This window comes from Podarcis melisellensis, assembly GCF_964234715.1.
Source record: "Podarcis melisellensis genome assembly, chromosome: 13".
Classification (NCBI taxonomy): domain Eukaryota; kingdom Metazoa; phylum Chordata; class Lepidosauria; order Squamata; family Lacertidae; genus Podarcis; species Podarcis melisellensis.
In genome coordinates, this window is record NC_138545.1 from 24,388,229 (window position 1) to 24,405,487 (window position 17,259).

The 17,259-nt window shown below is 39.6% G+C and overlaps 1 protein-coding gene across 1 annotated transcript; it reads left to right on the forward strand.

Annotated features, from left to right (window-relative positions):
- The first annotated feature begins 1,278 nt into the window (after positions 1-1,278).
- LOC309355664 (butyrophilin subfamily 1 member A1-like) lies at positions 1,279-16,836 on the forward strand. The gene is made up of 12 exons (XM_081886652.1): positions 1,279-1,411; positions 2,164-2,268; positions 3,996-4,052; positions 5,762-5,863; positions 6,924-6,971; positions 8,551-8,619; positions 10,277-10,330; positions 11,343-11,387; positions 12,270-12,290; positions 12,507-12,527; positions 13,672-13,698; positions 15,673-16,836. Exons 2-12 carry the CDS (start codon positions 2,166-2,168, stop codon positions 16,266-16,268), a joined length of 1,143 nt encoding a protein of 380 aa, XP_081742778.1. The 5' UTR covers positions 1,279-1,411; positions 2,164-2,165; the 3' UTR covers positions 16,269-16,836.
- The last annotated feature ends 423 nt before the right edge of the window (positions 16,837-17,259 follow it).

The following is a 17,259-nucleotide window of genomic DNA, read 5'->3' on the forward strand; positions in this document are numbered from 1 at the left end:
CAGGAAATGATATTTGGTTGGCAGACATTGTAGGAGGTGTCAGGTTTTGGATGCAGATGTGAGTAGTTTGAAAGTGAGTGTTTTGCTTGATTGGCAGTTGGGGCATTGGAACAATCCTTTGTCTTGGGTGGAGGGGAGGTGGCACTCTCCTCTTGCCCCTCTAAACACTGGGGTATCCCGTTAAAGGGATCTGGGGGGAGTGATAATTTCTGCGTGCCCAGGCGGAGCCAGGACCGATGGCACTCCCCTAGATGGCGGTCCCTTCTGGGGGGTCACCTTATTTGATGTAAGTCTTAGGAACCCCCATCTGGATTAATCTATGTGTCACTTCTGTTGGGCAGGCCAGAAGTATTTTGATTGTGGAAGTATTGTGGAACACCTTCCCATCAGATGTCAAACAGATAAACAACTACCTGACATTCAGAAGACATCTGAAGGCAGCCCTGGGAAGTTTTTAATATTTAATTCTGTATTGTTTTTAATACTTGATTGGGAGCCGCCCAGAGTGGCTGGGGAAACTCAGCCAGATGGGCGGGGTATAAATAAATAAATAAATAAATAAATAAATAAATAAATAAATAAATAAATATAATAATAATAATAATAATAATAATAATAATAATAATAATAATTGCCCCATGCCCAAGCCAAACCTCATTCATACCACTCCCCACAGGATGAGATAAAAGGTCTTCAAGAGGTTATTAAGCAATTCACTCAAAAAGGTAACACTACACCAAATTCAGTCGCTCCTCAGCCACCTGAACTTTGCATGCAGAGTAACTGCCATGAGCAGAGCTTTCTGTGCACACCTGGTGCAGCTAACAGAGAACTTTCAGTCTCCACATCACAGGGTTCACTTGGGTAATGCAGTAAAAGCTATTCTGCTCATATGGCTTAAATTCCTTGATAATGGCATATCTCATTGGCAGGACATTCTGGCCACTCAGGGTGATTCCCCGATACACTCTGACGCTGCATGTTTCCTAGGTTTTTTTGGGTTATTTTATGAGTAGGTGACCACCCCACTGGAAGGGTTCTCCTATTACCTGTGATCTTACATTCCTTGAATTCTTTCCTATTGTGGTTGCCATTCACCTGTGGGTTGATGTTTTTAAAAATCAGATTTTTTTAAACACAAAATCTGGCTGAAGAATCCTGTCAAGTTTCATTTTGAAATCATTTTCTCATATCACTGATATGGAATTTGCCCTCTCACTACAAATAAGCTGACAGTCGACTTTCCCTGGGTGGTTAGTATGTGGCATTCCCCACCCGCCTCCAGTCAAAGTTCATACTCTTGTGTGATTTGTTGTTTTTTGCAAAACCGCAAATCTCACTTGAAACCATTCTTTTCCCTTCAGTCAGGGAGTGATTATTTTCAACACCATTGTGGTTGCTTCAGGAAAAGGTATGTATAAAAAGTATTTTTCTGCCATAAAAGTGGGGTAAACATTTCATAATTCTGAATCATATTGCCAGTTCAATAAACAATCTTTAATACAAACTGTATATCTTTCACTTTATTTTGGTGATTTGACCTTTGTTATTATTTTAACTTGTTGATTTTTCTGGTTTTGGTTGTGAGACACCTTTTGTGGGCTTTGCCTAAAATGTAATAAAAATGGTGTAAATAAATAAATGCATTGAGAGTAAAATTCACTATTACTGGTGATTTTTTTTTCATATTATACGTCAAATTGCACATCTCTTTGTAGTTTCTATAAATCCCTGGGGCATGCCATTAGCATGATATACATAGAGTAGCTGCTTATATAAAGCGTATTAGAGTGGCCTGCCAAGGATTCTGCTTCAGAAAATCCACTTAATATTTTTCTTAGTGTGCATTTTCGAATCATGTAAAGGGAGACCTCAGCCAAAATTAACTACATTGTTTACAATGGAAGTGTTGAGTAAATGCTTAAAGTTCTCCCTTTGAAATTATTTGTAGCTAAAATGCTTGAAATTACACCTTGAAGTATGAATTACCTACATTCATATTGGTTAACAACCTTTCAGGGTTTTTTAATTTTTAAACGTGAAAACAATTTGTGACAAGTTGGTAGGCCTATTTAAAAGCAAGTTGTGTTGCAGAAAAACCAAACAAAAACCATGGAGATTTAGCTCAGACTTATCTCATTCTTTTTAATTTCTGCCTTTCAGGCATGAAATGGTTATACTTTTTTTTCTGGATTGCTGATACTGTGAAGCTGATAGTGGGAAAATGGCTACCCCTTGGAAGTGTGATGCAGTCTTTAAAACCTAAAGGTAACTTAGATTAAAACCAAGTCAAACTTTCTCAGAAAACTTTTTCTTTTTTTAAAATAATTTTTATTAGTTTTCTTTTCTCATAACAAATATCCAATATCATTACTAAACGTTCATTTTCCAATTTCCCCTCTCCCTCTTGACTTCCCTCAACTTCCATTTCTGGTTTGTTACATCATATGATAAATTCTGCTGTTTGTATGTAATACTATGTTATCACATTGCTGTACTTCCTCCCTGTAAATAAAGTTGTAAATGTTTATTTAAATCCTGCCAGCGAGTCCATTTCTTTTTGTTGTTTCTGCAAATATGTTGTAAAAGGTTCTCATTCTTTTTCAAAGTCACTATTGTCCTTTTCATGCAGTTTGTCCATTAACTTTGCTTACTCTGCATAGTTCATCAACTTTTCTTGCCATTGTTCTTTTGCTGGTACAGTGGTACCTCGGGTTACAGACACTTCAGGTTACAGATGCTTCAGGTTACAGACTCCGCTAACCTAGACATAGTACCTTGGGTTAAGAACTTTACTTCAGGGTGAGAACAGAAATTGCGTGCCAGCGGTGCAGCGGCAGAGGGAGGCCCCATTAGCTAAAGTGATGCCTCAGGTTAAGAATAGTTTGAGGTTAAGAATGGACCTCTGGAACAAATTAAGTTCTTAACCCGAGGTACCACTTACTTCTCCGGTATTCCAATTTTGTGTTATTAAAATTCTTGCTGCTGTTGTAGCATACATAAATAATGTCCGTTTTTCTTTCAGCAACTCTTGTCCTAAAATACCTAATGAAAAAGCTTCTGGGGTTTTTAAATAAAATTTTGCATTTTGCGTTCTGAATATATGGCTTGGATTCCCATATTAATTCTTTCTCCAAATTCCATTTCTTCAAGAACATTTTTCATAAAGTCCTAAGAAACATTATCAAATGCTTTTTCTGCATCTATAAACATAAATGCAGCTTGATTTCATTTCAAACTTCCAGGTATTCTATTACGTTTAAAACATTCCTAATATTATCTTTCTTTTGTCTACTTGGGAGAAATCCTGCTTGATCCTGATGTATATATTCTTCCCAAAAAAATTCATTCTGTTGGCTAAAATATATGCAAACAGTTTGTAATCATTATTTAATAATGAAATGGTCCTATAATTTTTAACTAAAGTTATGTCTGAATCTTGTTTTGGGATTAATGTTATGTATGCCTCTTTCCATGTTTCTGGGACTTCCCCTGTTTTTAAAATCTCATTCATCGTGTCTCAGAATACTTTTTTGAGTGAGCAGGGAGATCATTCTTTCTCACATCTCAGGAAGAAAAACAACCTTGTAGAGTTTTCTACAAATGCAATAGAACAACTGCTGCAGTAATAAAGTTGCCTGTGAGAATCAGTGGTGGAAAATGTCATTTTCTGGTCCCCTATATCTATATCAATGTAGTGGCCTCCAGATCTTGTTGAAATACAACTCTCAACACTCCCAGCCAGCAGTCTTCACTTATAGTCATAATACCAAAAACTTTAAAGTCCAATTCATCCAAAAGCATTATTTGAGTAGCTATATCCTCACAGAAAAGCATAGGGAAAAAATGTTTATGGGTAAGTTAATGTAGTACAAGCCATGGAGAGGAACAATGAATAATTATTTGGTTTTGGAGTGGCTTTAATCATTTAATGTAGTTATAGAGTCCATCTAACCCTGAAGCTTGCATTAAACTTTTTTTTCTTCCTATCACAGAGAAGCAGGAAGATTCCCAGCCGAAATGCACTGAAAAAAGGGAAGGAATGAGTCTAGGTAAATATTACGTTCCATACTATGAGGGACAACAAGGTAGTATGAATAATTGTTTGCCTCTGGAAATGCTTTAATAATTTGAATTATGGGTTATTAAACTGTTGGGTCAATGGTTCAGCCCACCTTTTGAATTCATTACACTGAAATCTTAATGAAAATATAATTAAAATAAAATACTTTTGAATAACGTGTCTGAAAATTACAATGTTTTCATTTATCTTGTTTTTGACAATTATTATGGAGAACTTCATAAATGTATGAAAATACTTGTTGCAGATGTAGCTTACACATTCAAGATAGTTCCTGTCTTTGACCCACAAATGAACTGTGAAAATTTCCATTTCTAATAAGGCTACTCAGTGTCAATTTAGCTTCCTTACACCCCCTGAGAAAACAAAATATCTCCTAGATAAACCCAACCTTATTTTGGAGAGTCTTGGCTTATCCCAGATTTATTCCAGAGGTCAAAGTTTTCACTATGGTCAGTCATCAAGCAAATCAATCCACCTTCTAGCTCCATAGCATTTCCTCTTCCCAGTAAACAAATCTTGTAATGATCCATAGTTTGTCCGCCTTTGGTCTCCAGCCTCCACCCATCTCAGCTCTCACCTGTGGCTCATTGAAGCTGTCAGCATGAGACATTGGTCACACCACAAGAATGGATTCAACTGGCTGGCTTAACCAGGTGGGGGTAGCTGATGGGTCTCAAACCCTGAGTGAGTTAGGGACTTAACTTGCATGCAAAGACATGCTTCCGCAGATTGAGTGGACCAATAGTGGTTCCAACAGTCAATAAGGCAGTTTCTGCACGTGCTGTAGAGTGAAATGAAGGGCAGATAGGGCTCATCAATCTGGGAGGGTGATCCATCTAGGAGAATGAAAACTCTGATCCCAAACCTCTGCTGCCTTATGGGACATCTTCAGGAGAATAAAAGGCTAAGGAGTAAACCCTACACAAATCTGGAGAGGAGCTTGTAAGATGGTTGGATGGCATCTGGTACACCTCATTTCAGCAACTCCTGCAGCCAAACTGGTGCCAAATGTATTGCTGTGCTTTCCTTTGGACCACAAAGTGAGGCTGAGAGTTTGGTCTTGTCACTTGGGCAGCCCAGGACCTCCATATACACTGCCCAGGCTTGTGCCTCAGAGAGGTCACTTCAGTGCTGTTAACACAGCAAAAAACAATGCAGTTTGACTTCATCCTTGGAGGCACACTCCATTGTCTCTTGCGACAGACGGATGCCAAGAACTGCTGATAACACAGACGCCCAGCTTTCCATCTCCTCTGTCTCCCCCTGCTTGACTCTTCTCCATTGTTTATAAAGTACCTGCTGTGGCTTTGACATTTGTCTTGTTCCTGACATCTCCCCAACATCCTTTACATGTAGATATGCATGTATATGACAAATCCTTCTATATTTTAATTGTTCCCCCTGATAAGAGCTGGAAGGATTTTCTTGTCATGTTCTGATTCATTATAAAAGCAATTACAAGTGATATAGGAAATAGCAGAATGCTGTGAGTGGAGTTAATTGCACAGGTACTTCCCATAAATGTCCCCATTTTTAGCCAGCAGGATGGAACTGCAATATCTTTAGTCACATCCTATTTTTAATGCAATACCGCCCTCATCCCAAACTGTCTATCCATGAATACTTCACCCCTGTCTTTAACCGGTTTTATATTCATTTGTTTTTTCTGCTTTTCAGACATCATTCCGGCCTATATTTTTCAGTTTCCTGACTTCATAAAAGCCAAAGCAAAAAGTCTTCAAGAATATGCACACAACATGTGGCCTGTCAAATCTATAGGTACTTTAAATATATACATAACTCACACAGTAAAAGTATAGGCAACCCATTAACTATGAAATTCATGTTTATGCATAACATTTTCCCCCATCAGTTTAAAGAATTGATGATTTTGGTCCTGGCTCTAAACATAATCAATGATACCTAACCTGAGGCAGAAAGGGAGAAAGCATTCTAGAGGGAAGAACTGGGCTTAGAGGACATATACCTTCTGTTTTGCCAAATAAATAAAAACACGTTATTTTAGATTCACCGGCAATAACACTAGTGAGGAAAAATTCAATGCTTGAATACAGAATAATATGCACATCAAAATGGTCTTTAAAGAGAATAACATGGCATAAGCAAGATAAAATACTTACCCATTCAGTTATCAGCAGCTTCAGGAAACAATAACAAAAAAGGATGCAGCTAAGCAGTACACCGAACCCTTCTGAGCAGGGCCTACATATATCAAAGCTCCAAGGTCAGACCCCATGAGGGAGATTTGTACACCTTAGGCCCTTAGTGGTTACATGCTGGCTGGCCTGATATCCAGATGCCTCACACCTATTCCAAAAGCTATTATTGGGATGGTGCAAGGGATGTTATATCACCTGCCAGGTGAGGTAGGCAAATAGGCAGGGCCCAGCATAGTTGATTAATCCTGCAGGTCTACTGCTTCTAGCAGTCACTCGATCTTCAACTGGCCCACAAGAGCACCCTTGCTGGCACTTATCCCTGAAGCACAAACAGAAATCAAGACAATAAAGTCAACCAAAAACTCTTGGGAGTCCTAAAGGGCTTGATCCTTTAGGATGTGCCAAACAGCAAGAAGGAATAATTGTACAAACCAGTTGACCTACCTCTTTGAAATAAAAAACAAAAATCATCCACAATAGGTTTTCTACACCCTCTCTTATATTTAGGCTCCGGGTTGTACATTTGTTGCACCTGCACTTTGCCAACTGGAAGACTGACAAGTGCCATCTCCCGGTCCTAGAGTCATAATTACAATGCTGATTTTAAAGCTGAGTTCATTCACATGTATGTCTTCAATGTTGCTCTTGTTCTGTGACAGAACGTTTCCTGAGAAAATGCTACGAAAAGGTGCAAAATGCATTTAAGGGTAGGTTACCTTAAGTAATTCCAAATATTGTATTGCAGAAAAATAAGAAATTATGTATAGATCTACAACTACAGTTAACTGAAAGCAGAAACTTCCAAGCTCCTTCTCATGGATGAATTGGAGAAGGGAAGGGAAGTGTGAAAAACAGAAGGAACAAAGCTGGAAGGAATTCCAAACCTTTTGCTTCCAAACCTTTTTCAGTCAGCTTTAATTTGTCATGACACCAGGACATACAAACTGCCTCTGCTGTTTTTCAAGCACTGTTCCCTTCTTTATTTGTGCACCGGTCCCTGACTTTGTGAGGTCATAGGCAGAAAGCTGAGATTTTGAAAACACAAGGTGACCTTTCAAATTTATAGGTACTTTAAGTATAAGGTTGACATTTTAAAAGACCAGCTAACACATATAGTAAATATAAGGAAATATCTGTGCCATCCACACTTTTCTACAGACATTTTAGTCCTATTTGGAAAAAGAATATCAGTGATTGCAGATACCTGCATCCTATAGAGAGGAATAGGGCTTAGAAGACATGTGTTCCTTCCCATATTTAGGCTTCCAGGTTGTCTATATGTGGCACACCAATTTTGCAAACAGTTGACATGATCATTGCCACTACCCAGTCATGTGGCCATAGAATTGTAGTTTGGGAGGGACCCTGAGGGTCATCAAGTTCAACCCCCGTGCAGTGCAGGAATCCACCCAAGGTACGACAGCTTCACTAATTCCAAATATTGCATTACTGAAGAATCAGAAGTGTTGTGTAATTGATTGAGTTGTATAGTCCTCTGACTAGCAATTCTTGAATATGAAAGTGAATGCTTCAACTACACATGCACCTTCTAATAGCTCTCTTGTAATGTGTTTGACATTTGTTAAAAATCTCTCTAGCCTTAGAGTCCCATCACCTTCCTTTAAAAAACAGTCAAAACTTGTCTTCCTCATAAAACAAAGATAAGCAGTGCTTATGTATCACTGATAAAACATTTGCTACTGTTTTCTTACATTATATCCTCCCAAATGATCTTCACTGCTGGCATTATTTTCCCAAATGAATTTATCCCCCAAATGAATTTTGCAGTCACTCCTGCTCTGAGATGGTGGAAGCACTATCATAGATTAGAGGCAAGCTTTCAACCTATTCTTGTTTAGATAAAGAGATTTTCATCACCAAGGACTTGGGTGGTGTTTCTTGTTTGCCACCTCCTGTTTTATTATCGAAACAATATCTAGCAGAGCAAGAAAGTCACAAGGGAACAGCAATCACATCGGAAGTTACTCAAACTCCTCCTATGGCTTCAGGATAACATAATTGGGGGGGGGATGATTATGTAACAAGTGAAAGCCTCCTAAAAAGCAAGACTGATTAAAAAACCCCATAGGGATCTAGCTCAGCAGAGGCAGAGCTAGCTGCTCCGGCACCTGGAGTGGCCCCCAGTTGCGGGGGCAGGGCTAGCCACCTGCAGGGGCTTGCCGATGGCAGGAAGCGTCCCGGGGGTGCGCCAACTGTGACAATGTCACCCTCCCACCCGCCTCTGTAGCTCAGGCCTTATTTAACTTTCCCCTTTTTGTTTTTCAGGCATTTCCTTCTATATTCGTGAATTTGTGAGGTTGATAACAGAATGTCTACAGCTTTTGAAAACCAAAGGTACTTTAAGTATACGATTGACATGTTAAAAGTATCATCTATTGCAGGAGTGCAGTGGCTCTAGCCTAGGGGCTGAATGCAGCTCTCCAGGCCTTTCTAACCGTCCTTCAGGGTTTTTCCCAAGTTATGCCCCTGCTCTGCACCCTCCTTGAGTGTTATGTACTGAAGTTTTCACCCTGGGCCAGCAGGGGGATACTGTAGATAGTTTTCACTCAGATCCACATTTTGCAAATAAGGGATTGAAAGTGATGTTCACTTGGATAGTTACAGAAAATGGTTATTGTTGCGTTGTAGTGGAGCTCTATATAAGCAGGCTGGCTGAACCCTTCAGTTCAGTTCTGGCCTGTGAATAAACAAGAGCTGTTTGAAGAATCGCTGTGTCGTCTGATATGTTCACCCACAACTTAACATTGAGTGTTTTCGTCTGGCTGGAATGTATGCTTGAACTACAATAAAGGCTCATGCTTGCCAAAACTAAGAGCTACGGGCATGAGTGTACTAGAAACCCCTGGTTTTTATAAATGGAATGAAACTTGCATTTTTACAATATGAGTAATATCTCTTGCGGTTCTTACTACCATCTCTGGCCTGGGCCACCGCTGGCACAAAGCCCCCCAGGTTGTGCACAAGCATGGCCCGTCTATGGAGCAGAGTGAAGCAATTTGCCTTGGGTGGCAGATCCAGCCCCCTGCCTGCCCGCACTGCTGCACTAACACCAGCCCTGCTGCGGCTTTGCCCAGGCCACTGCCACTGCTGCCACAGTGCCCTTGTCTCCACTGCTGTGCCCTCACTGCTGCCCCACTGCATCATGGTTGGCAGTGCACGCACAACCACAAGTAGGGGTGCAGTTGTGGCAGGACCAATGGCAGCACAGATGCAACAGTGGGGGGAAGGAAAGGGAGATGAGGGTGTCTGAATCTGTGGGGGAGGGCATTTTGCCTACAGTGGCCATATGTCCAAGGCTACCCCTGGCTGCCCAAGAATATATTCCTTAGTTGGAAAAGGGCTCCACAACCGTTATCTGTTAGGTGGAAAAACTGAGCATCCATTCTATTCTATCCTCACTTTGAAAAAATTGTGATATTGGTCTGGACATCTAAAACAAATCCATGATTCCACACCCTCCAACATTTCTCCAATAAAAATAGGGACATCCCATTCCATAATAATAATTTTACTATTTTTGCCCTACACATCTTACTGGGTTGTTCCAGCCACTCTGGGCAGCTTCCAACATATGTAAAAACATAATAAAACATTAAACATTAGAAAAAAAATACTTCCCTATGCAGAATTGCCTTTAGATGGCTCAGGGGTTGGATAACTCCATACCCTCCAGCATTTCTCCAATGAAAATAGGGGCATTCTAAGGAAAAGTAGGACATTCTGGGATCAAATCGGAAACTGGGACGGCTTCTCTAAATCAGGGACACCCCTGGAAAATAGGGACACTTGGAGGGTCTGTGATTCTAGACAGAGGGTGTTGTCTTCAAAGCTACACCAACTCCTCCCATAGCTTCAGGACAACTGCATGGGGGTGGGAAGTGATTGCCTGAGATGTGAAAGCCTCCTAAAAAGCAAGCTTGATAAAAATGGGGGGGGGCAACTGTGGAAGTTTAGCTCAGGCCTTTCTCACCCCCCACTTTCTGTTTTTCAGGCATTTTTTCATGCATTCATGACTCTGTGAAATGGACAGTGAAAAGACTCGTGGGTACTTTAAATATATGATTGTGTAGCATTTTCATCTAACTCTCCTTGAGTGTTTTTGTCTGGCTGCAATGTATGCTTGAAGTGCAGAAAAGGCTCTTGCTTGCCTGGGCAAAGAGATATGGGTGTTGGGCATACTTGGAGTGTCAAACTTGAATAAAATATGGGGGGCACAGGTAAGCCCCGACCCACATAATCAATCACATGGCATGCCACGCACACACCATTTGAATGGCAATGCCCATCAACACTCTCAAATATTTTATTGGGGCCCTCAGCCTCTAGGAGTTGGCTCCTGTGGGTGTACTAGAAACCTCTGATTTTTGTGTAGATGGGATGTAGCTTGGTGCACAAATGTAAGATTGAAATCTCTTGCTGTGCCTATTATCACCTCTGGCCCTGGCCACCAGTGGTGAAGGATTCAGTTGCCAGGGATTGCAGCTCTTGGGTTCGAAAAGGTTCCCCAAACCTGATCTGTTAGGTAGAAAAAAACTGGAAATATATGCACACCATCAATTCTTAGTGTTGTCATATCTTGAAGAACAGATAAGAGGACAGCCCAAGTCACCTGAGCCCAAATACCCCAGACATTTCCTTTAAAATGTAAAAATCTGCCCAGACGGGCATGTTGACCCCCCAAAAGAGGAGATGTCCAGGTTTTCCTGGACGTATGGGGACTCTGCCTTCTCTTTGAAAAAAATGATGATATTGGGATGGAATTCCTCACATTAAAGGGCCTACTGAAGTAAGTAGTGAAATAGCAGGGCAAGTTAATACACAATATTTATTGCATAAAATGGGATTGCTGGTTTCCCTCAAGCTGTATTTCAGAAGAAGCTGCAGCGATCTTCTCTGATGCTATATTGCACACAAATAGACCCCTGTCAGCAGACTACTTGTGAGCAAAGTGATTTGTGTGACTTGTAATCGGGGCCTGGTGAGATTCACAATAGGAATCATCCTTGGTTTCATTTTCATGCTGTTTACTGTTTTAATCTGAAACTTTTCATTTGCAGGTATAATCTATTTTTCATTGTTTCCTGATTTAAAGTCAGAAAATGGTAAGTGTTGGAAAAGACTCTGAATTAAAAGCAGAGGCACTGTATGTACTTTTCTTTGTTTCTTTGTTTGTTACGCAAGAAAATCTTGAATAAAAACTAATTTTTAGAAAGCGGAAAGATTTAAAACAATACATCCAATAAAAAATATTAATTCACTTATTCTAAGTTGGTATTGTAGTAAAATACTTCACCACTTAAACAGCTACTTGATCCCAACTTTCTGTTAGAAAATACATCACAAACTTTTAGTTTTCTTGTGGTTATATTTATTACCATATTATTACATTTACACTGTGAAGTGTTGTTGAGCGTATGTTCATTTCCTTGAATAAAAAGTTAGCTTCACTGACAATTGGCCCTGCTTCTTCTGTTCCCATATGCATGCTGGGGTTAAAAGTGGGTCCTGGGTCTATAAAGGTTGATGATACCCCAGTTGAGAATACTAAGTTCAGCTAATGTATGTTGCACATATATAGGTATTTGCTAATAAAATACTGCTTAAAATTACAACACTGAATCTAGAACTTCCTGTTGAATACATTGAGTGGCATTACTATATTATATTTGAGGGCTCTGCATCCTTCATGTCTCTCACAGAAGGCAGCTATGAAAAGGGAGAGGGAGGAGTTTGAGTATAGCAAGAATGGAAGAACAGTGGATGGCAGAACTTTGAGTAGAGGAAGCAGGGATGGAGGAACACTGACAGAAAAATGGTTATTCTTAACAACAGCATAGGTCTGAGTAGAGCAAACAGGGTGAAACAGTGAGAGGGTAGTGGTGATTTTAAATAATGTCAGAGTAGGAATTTGAGCCACACACTGATTCTAGTTTTATTTTGAAATGTTTACTACATGTAAAATCCATATCTTTTTTCCTTTGCAGATGAATTAAAGAGAGAAATAGGTCAGTATTCTAACACCACCCAGCTTAAACTATCAGTTGATTCTATATTGCAACAGTTCTTATCCTCTGAGTCCATTGTGTCCAGTAGGTTTTTGTGCTAACAGAAAGCATTTCCTTTACACAAGGAAGTTTTTCAATGTTCCACCACCAAAATTCTGATTTTGGAAGGGGAGGTGAATAATACTTCATTTTAAAGTGTCATCTTTTCTTTTTCAGAACAACTGAAGGCAAAAATAGGTAATTCATATGTAACATTTCACACTAACAGGGGAAAAATGCATGTTCTTGAAAAAATAGTATATGACAGGTTATCAAACAAAATATGGAAGAGAAGAGGATAGAGAGGTAGTTATATCAGAGCACAAACTTCCTTAGGTGAAGGAATGATTCTTTATTAAGATCTACTAGGATGAGTAGGGTTAGGATCCAGTGGATCTCTGGCTGACCTGATAGGTTCCTGGCACAACTGGGCTATACTGGCATAACTCCCCATTCTTGGCTCAGCTGGATATATGCTGGCATCCCCCCCCATCCCAACTCAGCCAGGACCCAGCTGTCTGTCAAGTAACATGAGCAAAATGTGATATACCATGGTAAAGTGTGCATAGAATATGCATATTAGTGTGGATATAACATATAAGATTGCTTGTGGAATGTGTACATCAGGAAATATTGCATTAATGTGTGTGTCAAGAGAAATCCACTAACAATGCTAATGAATTTTCACTAGGACTTTTCATTTGGGAATGTGGAGAACTGAGCATTAAGATTGGGAAAATAAGAAACCAAAGTAAACAGATTAGCCGATCCGTGTCTGTTGCTATCTTTCCATCTGGCAGCTGCACCTAGGTGCTGATATTCAAAATATGATTGTATCTTGGCAATTAGCTATTTTCCCTTACTGCCAGGAAATCCAACATATTCCTTGTTGAAAACAAAATCATGCCTGGAACACAGGCCTGAATTGGATGTAATGTTATTCATGCCTTTGGGTCTTTTGTTAATAGATTGCAGGTAAAGGGGAGAGAACCAGTTTGGGAGCAGGGTATAGGGATCCTTTCTCATGAAGAATTCTGGATACATGTGACTTCGGTGGCGGGGATTGAATGTGAGGGCCCCTTCTATCGAATACTACCTTGCTTTGTTCCCTTACGATACTGGTGCCAGAATGAGGATGGGTCCATTCATGTTTCCACAATTGCGGAAGCAGCCTCTCATTAGAGAACTCCTAACATGCTTTGCATTGCCCATGTGCAGAGAACTGAAACGGGTTGAATATTTGTGTGGACTTCTTGTGCCAGCATTGCCAGTGGTTGTGTGACTAGCACTGCCTGTATCACTATTGCCCATGAAACTTCTTTGTCCATTCCTTTATTCACAGAATTTGCAGATGTCCATCGCTACAGAGGTGAGAATAACAAATGCTTGGAAATACTAATTAGCAAAATGATAACCAATTAAAATCAATACTGGGGTTTGCAGTATTTAATTATTATAATTAATTATTTAATTATATTAATTAATATAATTAAAACCCTAGTTGTTTCATAGGGCTTATGTAGACCATCCTGCAAACCACACCCCACATCTCTCTCTCTCTCTCTCTCTCTCTCTCTCTCTCATCCATCCTAGATCCTAGATTTTATTGAAACTTTTCAACATACTCTGCAGTAAAAAAAACACACACACTGTGTAGCAAGCAGACTGTGCTTGATACTCTGTTTCCCAGAAACAAGTGATACAATGAAACCCCGATGTCATAAAGGTTTTTGTGCTGGTCTGGGTAAATTAAAGTGGCACTTACAGTGTCAGAATGTGTGTTTTGTACATAGAATGTTTCAAGTTCAATCCCTATCTCTCATCAAAAGGATTTTCAGACCCTTCTAGATTTATTTATTTTTGCCAAGATATGGGATTGTCAGTTCCTCTACTTTCTGATTCAGCTCCAGATGCAGCTTTTAGCTGTATAAAAATGCTATGTGTGATTTGCATCTGACCTTGCATCACTCAAGGATGTCCCTGGCCCAGCTAGCACAGTCAGTGGTCAGGGATAAATGGAAGTGTCCAAAGAGATGCTTCTTCCAAACTTTGCCTTGAATGAAACAAAGCTGCCTTTGGTCAAAGGCAGCTCCCTTGCCAAATCCCCTCAAACTAGATAGCAATGAAAGGTAAGGAACCCTTCACCTTTAGAGTGTTCATATTTGTCTGTCCTTCTATCCCTCCTGACCTTTTCTCAGCTTTTCATATTCACGTTTAAGAGGGGTGCACCATTACTTGTTTACAGATTAGCATAATTTATTTAAAAATCAACACAAAGCCTGCTGCCCCAAGTGTAAAGAATGTGCCAATCATCCTGAAAGAAAGAGGTCCACCTGTGCTGTAAATAATGCACAATAAATGACAACCCATTGAACATGCTGGAACTTCGGTTGTCAAACACTTCAGAAGTTGAACGTTTGTCAGGGAGTTATGTTTCTCTCTTCACAGTAATTGCCACTTCACACCATTGACCTTTTTATGGTCTTTATTTACAAGTATTTACAGAAGTCATCATGAGCTAATCACCATTAGTCTGACTCTGTTGAATCAGATACCACCAGTGACCTCTTCCTCCATTTCCAGCATCTAAAGTGTGGGAACTTTATGACTCTCCTTTGACCCTGTCTTTTGTCCTGTATCTGGCTCGAGCTATTATAAATCTACCTCCTCCTTCCGATTCAGAGCTTAACCCTTGTGGTGCCTGTGAGGCTGCCTGCTCCCTTTCCACCTCTTCCTGATTCCCTGCGTCTACAGGAGCTGACATTTCCCCGCTGGGCTCTCCTACCCTCTCCTCTTCTGCCTCCTCCATTCCTAACTGAACGCTCTCTTCCATGTCAGGGGATTCTGAGCATACTGATTCTGCCCTGAAAACGTTTTGGCTTTCAAACACTGACAACCCAGAAGTGAATGCTTCCATTTTCAAACGTGCCTTGGAAGTCGAATGCCTTCTGAGGCGTGTTTCTCAGTTTTTTTCAATTGATTTTTCCAACTGGCAATTGCGCCTCGGTTGCTGAATGTTTCGGAAGTCAAACAGTCTTCCAGAATGGATTATAATTGACAACTGAGGTTCCACTGCACTATGGACTGAAATAGATTTTCATGGGGGTGGGCATGGGTTTGATACTCTTTGAAGCACACTTCATTTACTTAGAAATTCAGAGTGCCCATCATTATATATATATGTGTGTGTGTGTGTGTGTGTGTGTGTGTGTAGACAGGTGCCATTTGTAGTTATCTATTTTCAGGCCTGAGTGTGATCTACAAGGGGGTGTCACTGTCCTTAAAGTGTAACACATAGCTCAAGTCTGTGCCTTTGTGTTAAGTCCTTTTTTCTTCTTTGCAGCTAATGTGGTCTTGGACCCCAAGACAGCTCACCCAAGACTGAAAGTTTCAGATGGAAAATGTTTTTGGGACACAGGAAACATATCTAAGGTTCCTAACTGTGAGGAGAGGTTTGACTCTCATACATTTGTTCTGGCAAAAGAATGTTTTTCCAAAGGAAGACATTACTGGGAAGTGGAAGTTGGCGAGAAAAGAAAGTGGGATTTAGGGGTTGCCTCTGAATTTGCTCATAGAAAAGGGGAGATCACGCTGTCTCCTCAGAATGGCTACTGGGTTATAGGACTCGAAGGTAGAAAAAATTATTGGGCTCGGACAGAACAATGGACCTATCTTAAAGTGAGTGGGAAGCCAACGAAAATAGGGATATTCCTAAACATGCCAGCTGGAAGCCTATGTTTTTATGATGTCCACAATAATAGGAAGTTATACACATTTTCTATTTGTTGTTCTGGGAAGCTGTATCCCTTCTTCTCTACAGGCTCTGTAGCTGCAGAGCTAGACAGTCAGCCACTGAAGATTTCCCCATGGCTTAAAGAAGATGACATTGTTGAGGAAGATGGGAAGAAAGCAAACATCTCAGAGATGGCTCAGGATTAGTGTAAATCTTTCGTTTAATGAAAACAGCTGGAGAGAAGTAGAAGCAGTTTTAAAAAACCTAGACTAAAAGCATCCTTGTTTAAAGGGTTATATTATCAGAACTATGGGGGGAAATTCTAACCAAAAGGATGCAATTGTTTTAACATAAAATTTAGAATTTTTGGTGGGAAAATTCATTATGTAATTACAGAAACAGAATGGATTTTCTGTGTACTTTTCTTGTGACCAATGTAAATATCTGTCAACCTCTTTACATAATAGTTTGTGTTGTAGCAAATATGAATTGAACATAATTGAACTTAGCACTCAACTATTTGTGTATTAACTGGCTTGAACTTCCCTACAAAAAGAATAAAGGAGTATGCAAAAGCTAGTTTTAATGTTTTTTGTTTTGTTTTAAAAGATGTGACCAATGTAACACTTTTGCAACCTGAAGAATATGTTTGTAACATAGAGAAGTGTTTTCTCTAAAAATATCTTTTTAAGCACATCTGAGGCAATATACATAAAAAAAATAAAATTACAGGCAAACCAGGCAGACACTGAGGGTAATCTATAATTTACATTATCTGGTAATCTATAATTTACATGATCTGGTCTCTAAAGCAAAATGTGAATCTAACTATTTTACAAAAAACAAAACAAAACCCTGTTCTAGTATTGAACGTAAGTTATGTTGCAAGGACAAAAAGATTGGTTTTCTGCTGAATAATAAGTTTCTAAATAAAATCACTAAGAAATGATAGTTTGTAATATGTTTAGCATGCAGAGAATGAGAGGTATGTATCAAGAAAATTTTGGTGAGGATTGTAACAGAATCCCATTGGCACAGGAATTGGATGAATTACTCTTTTGAAAATATATTTAACGAAAAGTATATACCTCCTGACTGTATTTTTTAAAACCCTCTAATGGGTTTCCAAAAATATTTCAAGCAGTTTTTGAAACAAGCTTAGTTTAATCCCTTTAGATAGAAATTTGTATGGTTCAT

Coding starts and splice junctions, on each gene's coding strand:
- LOC309355664 (XM_081886652.1), top strand. CDS start 2,166: ATGAAATGGTTATACTTTTTTTTCTGGATTGCTGATACTGTGAAGCTG. Junction 5,864..6,923: donor GTGGCCTGTCAAATCTATAG/GTACTTTAAATA, acceptor GTTCTGTGACAG/AACGTTTCCTGAGAAAATGC. Junction 10,331..11,342: donor GACAGTGAAAAGACTCGTGG/GTACTTTAAATA, acceptor TTTCATTTGCAG/GTATAATCTATTTTTCATTG.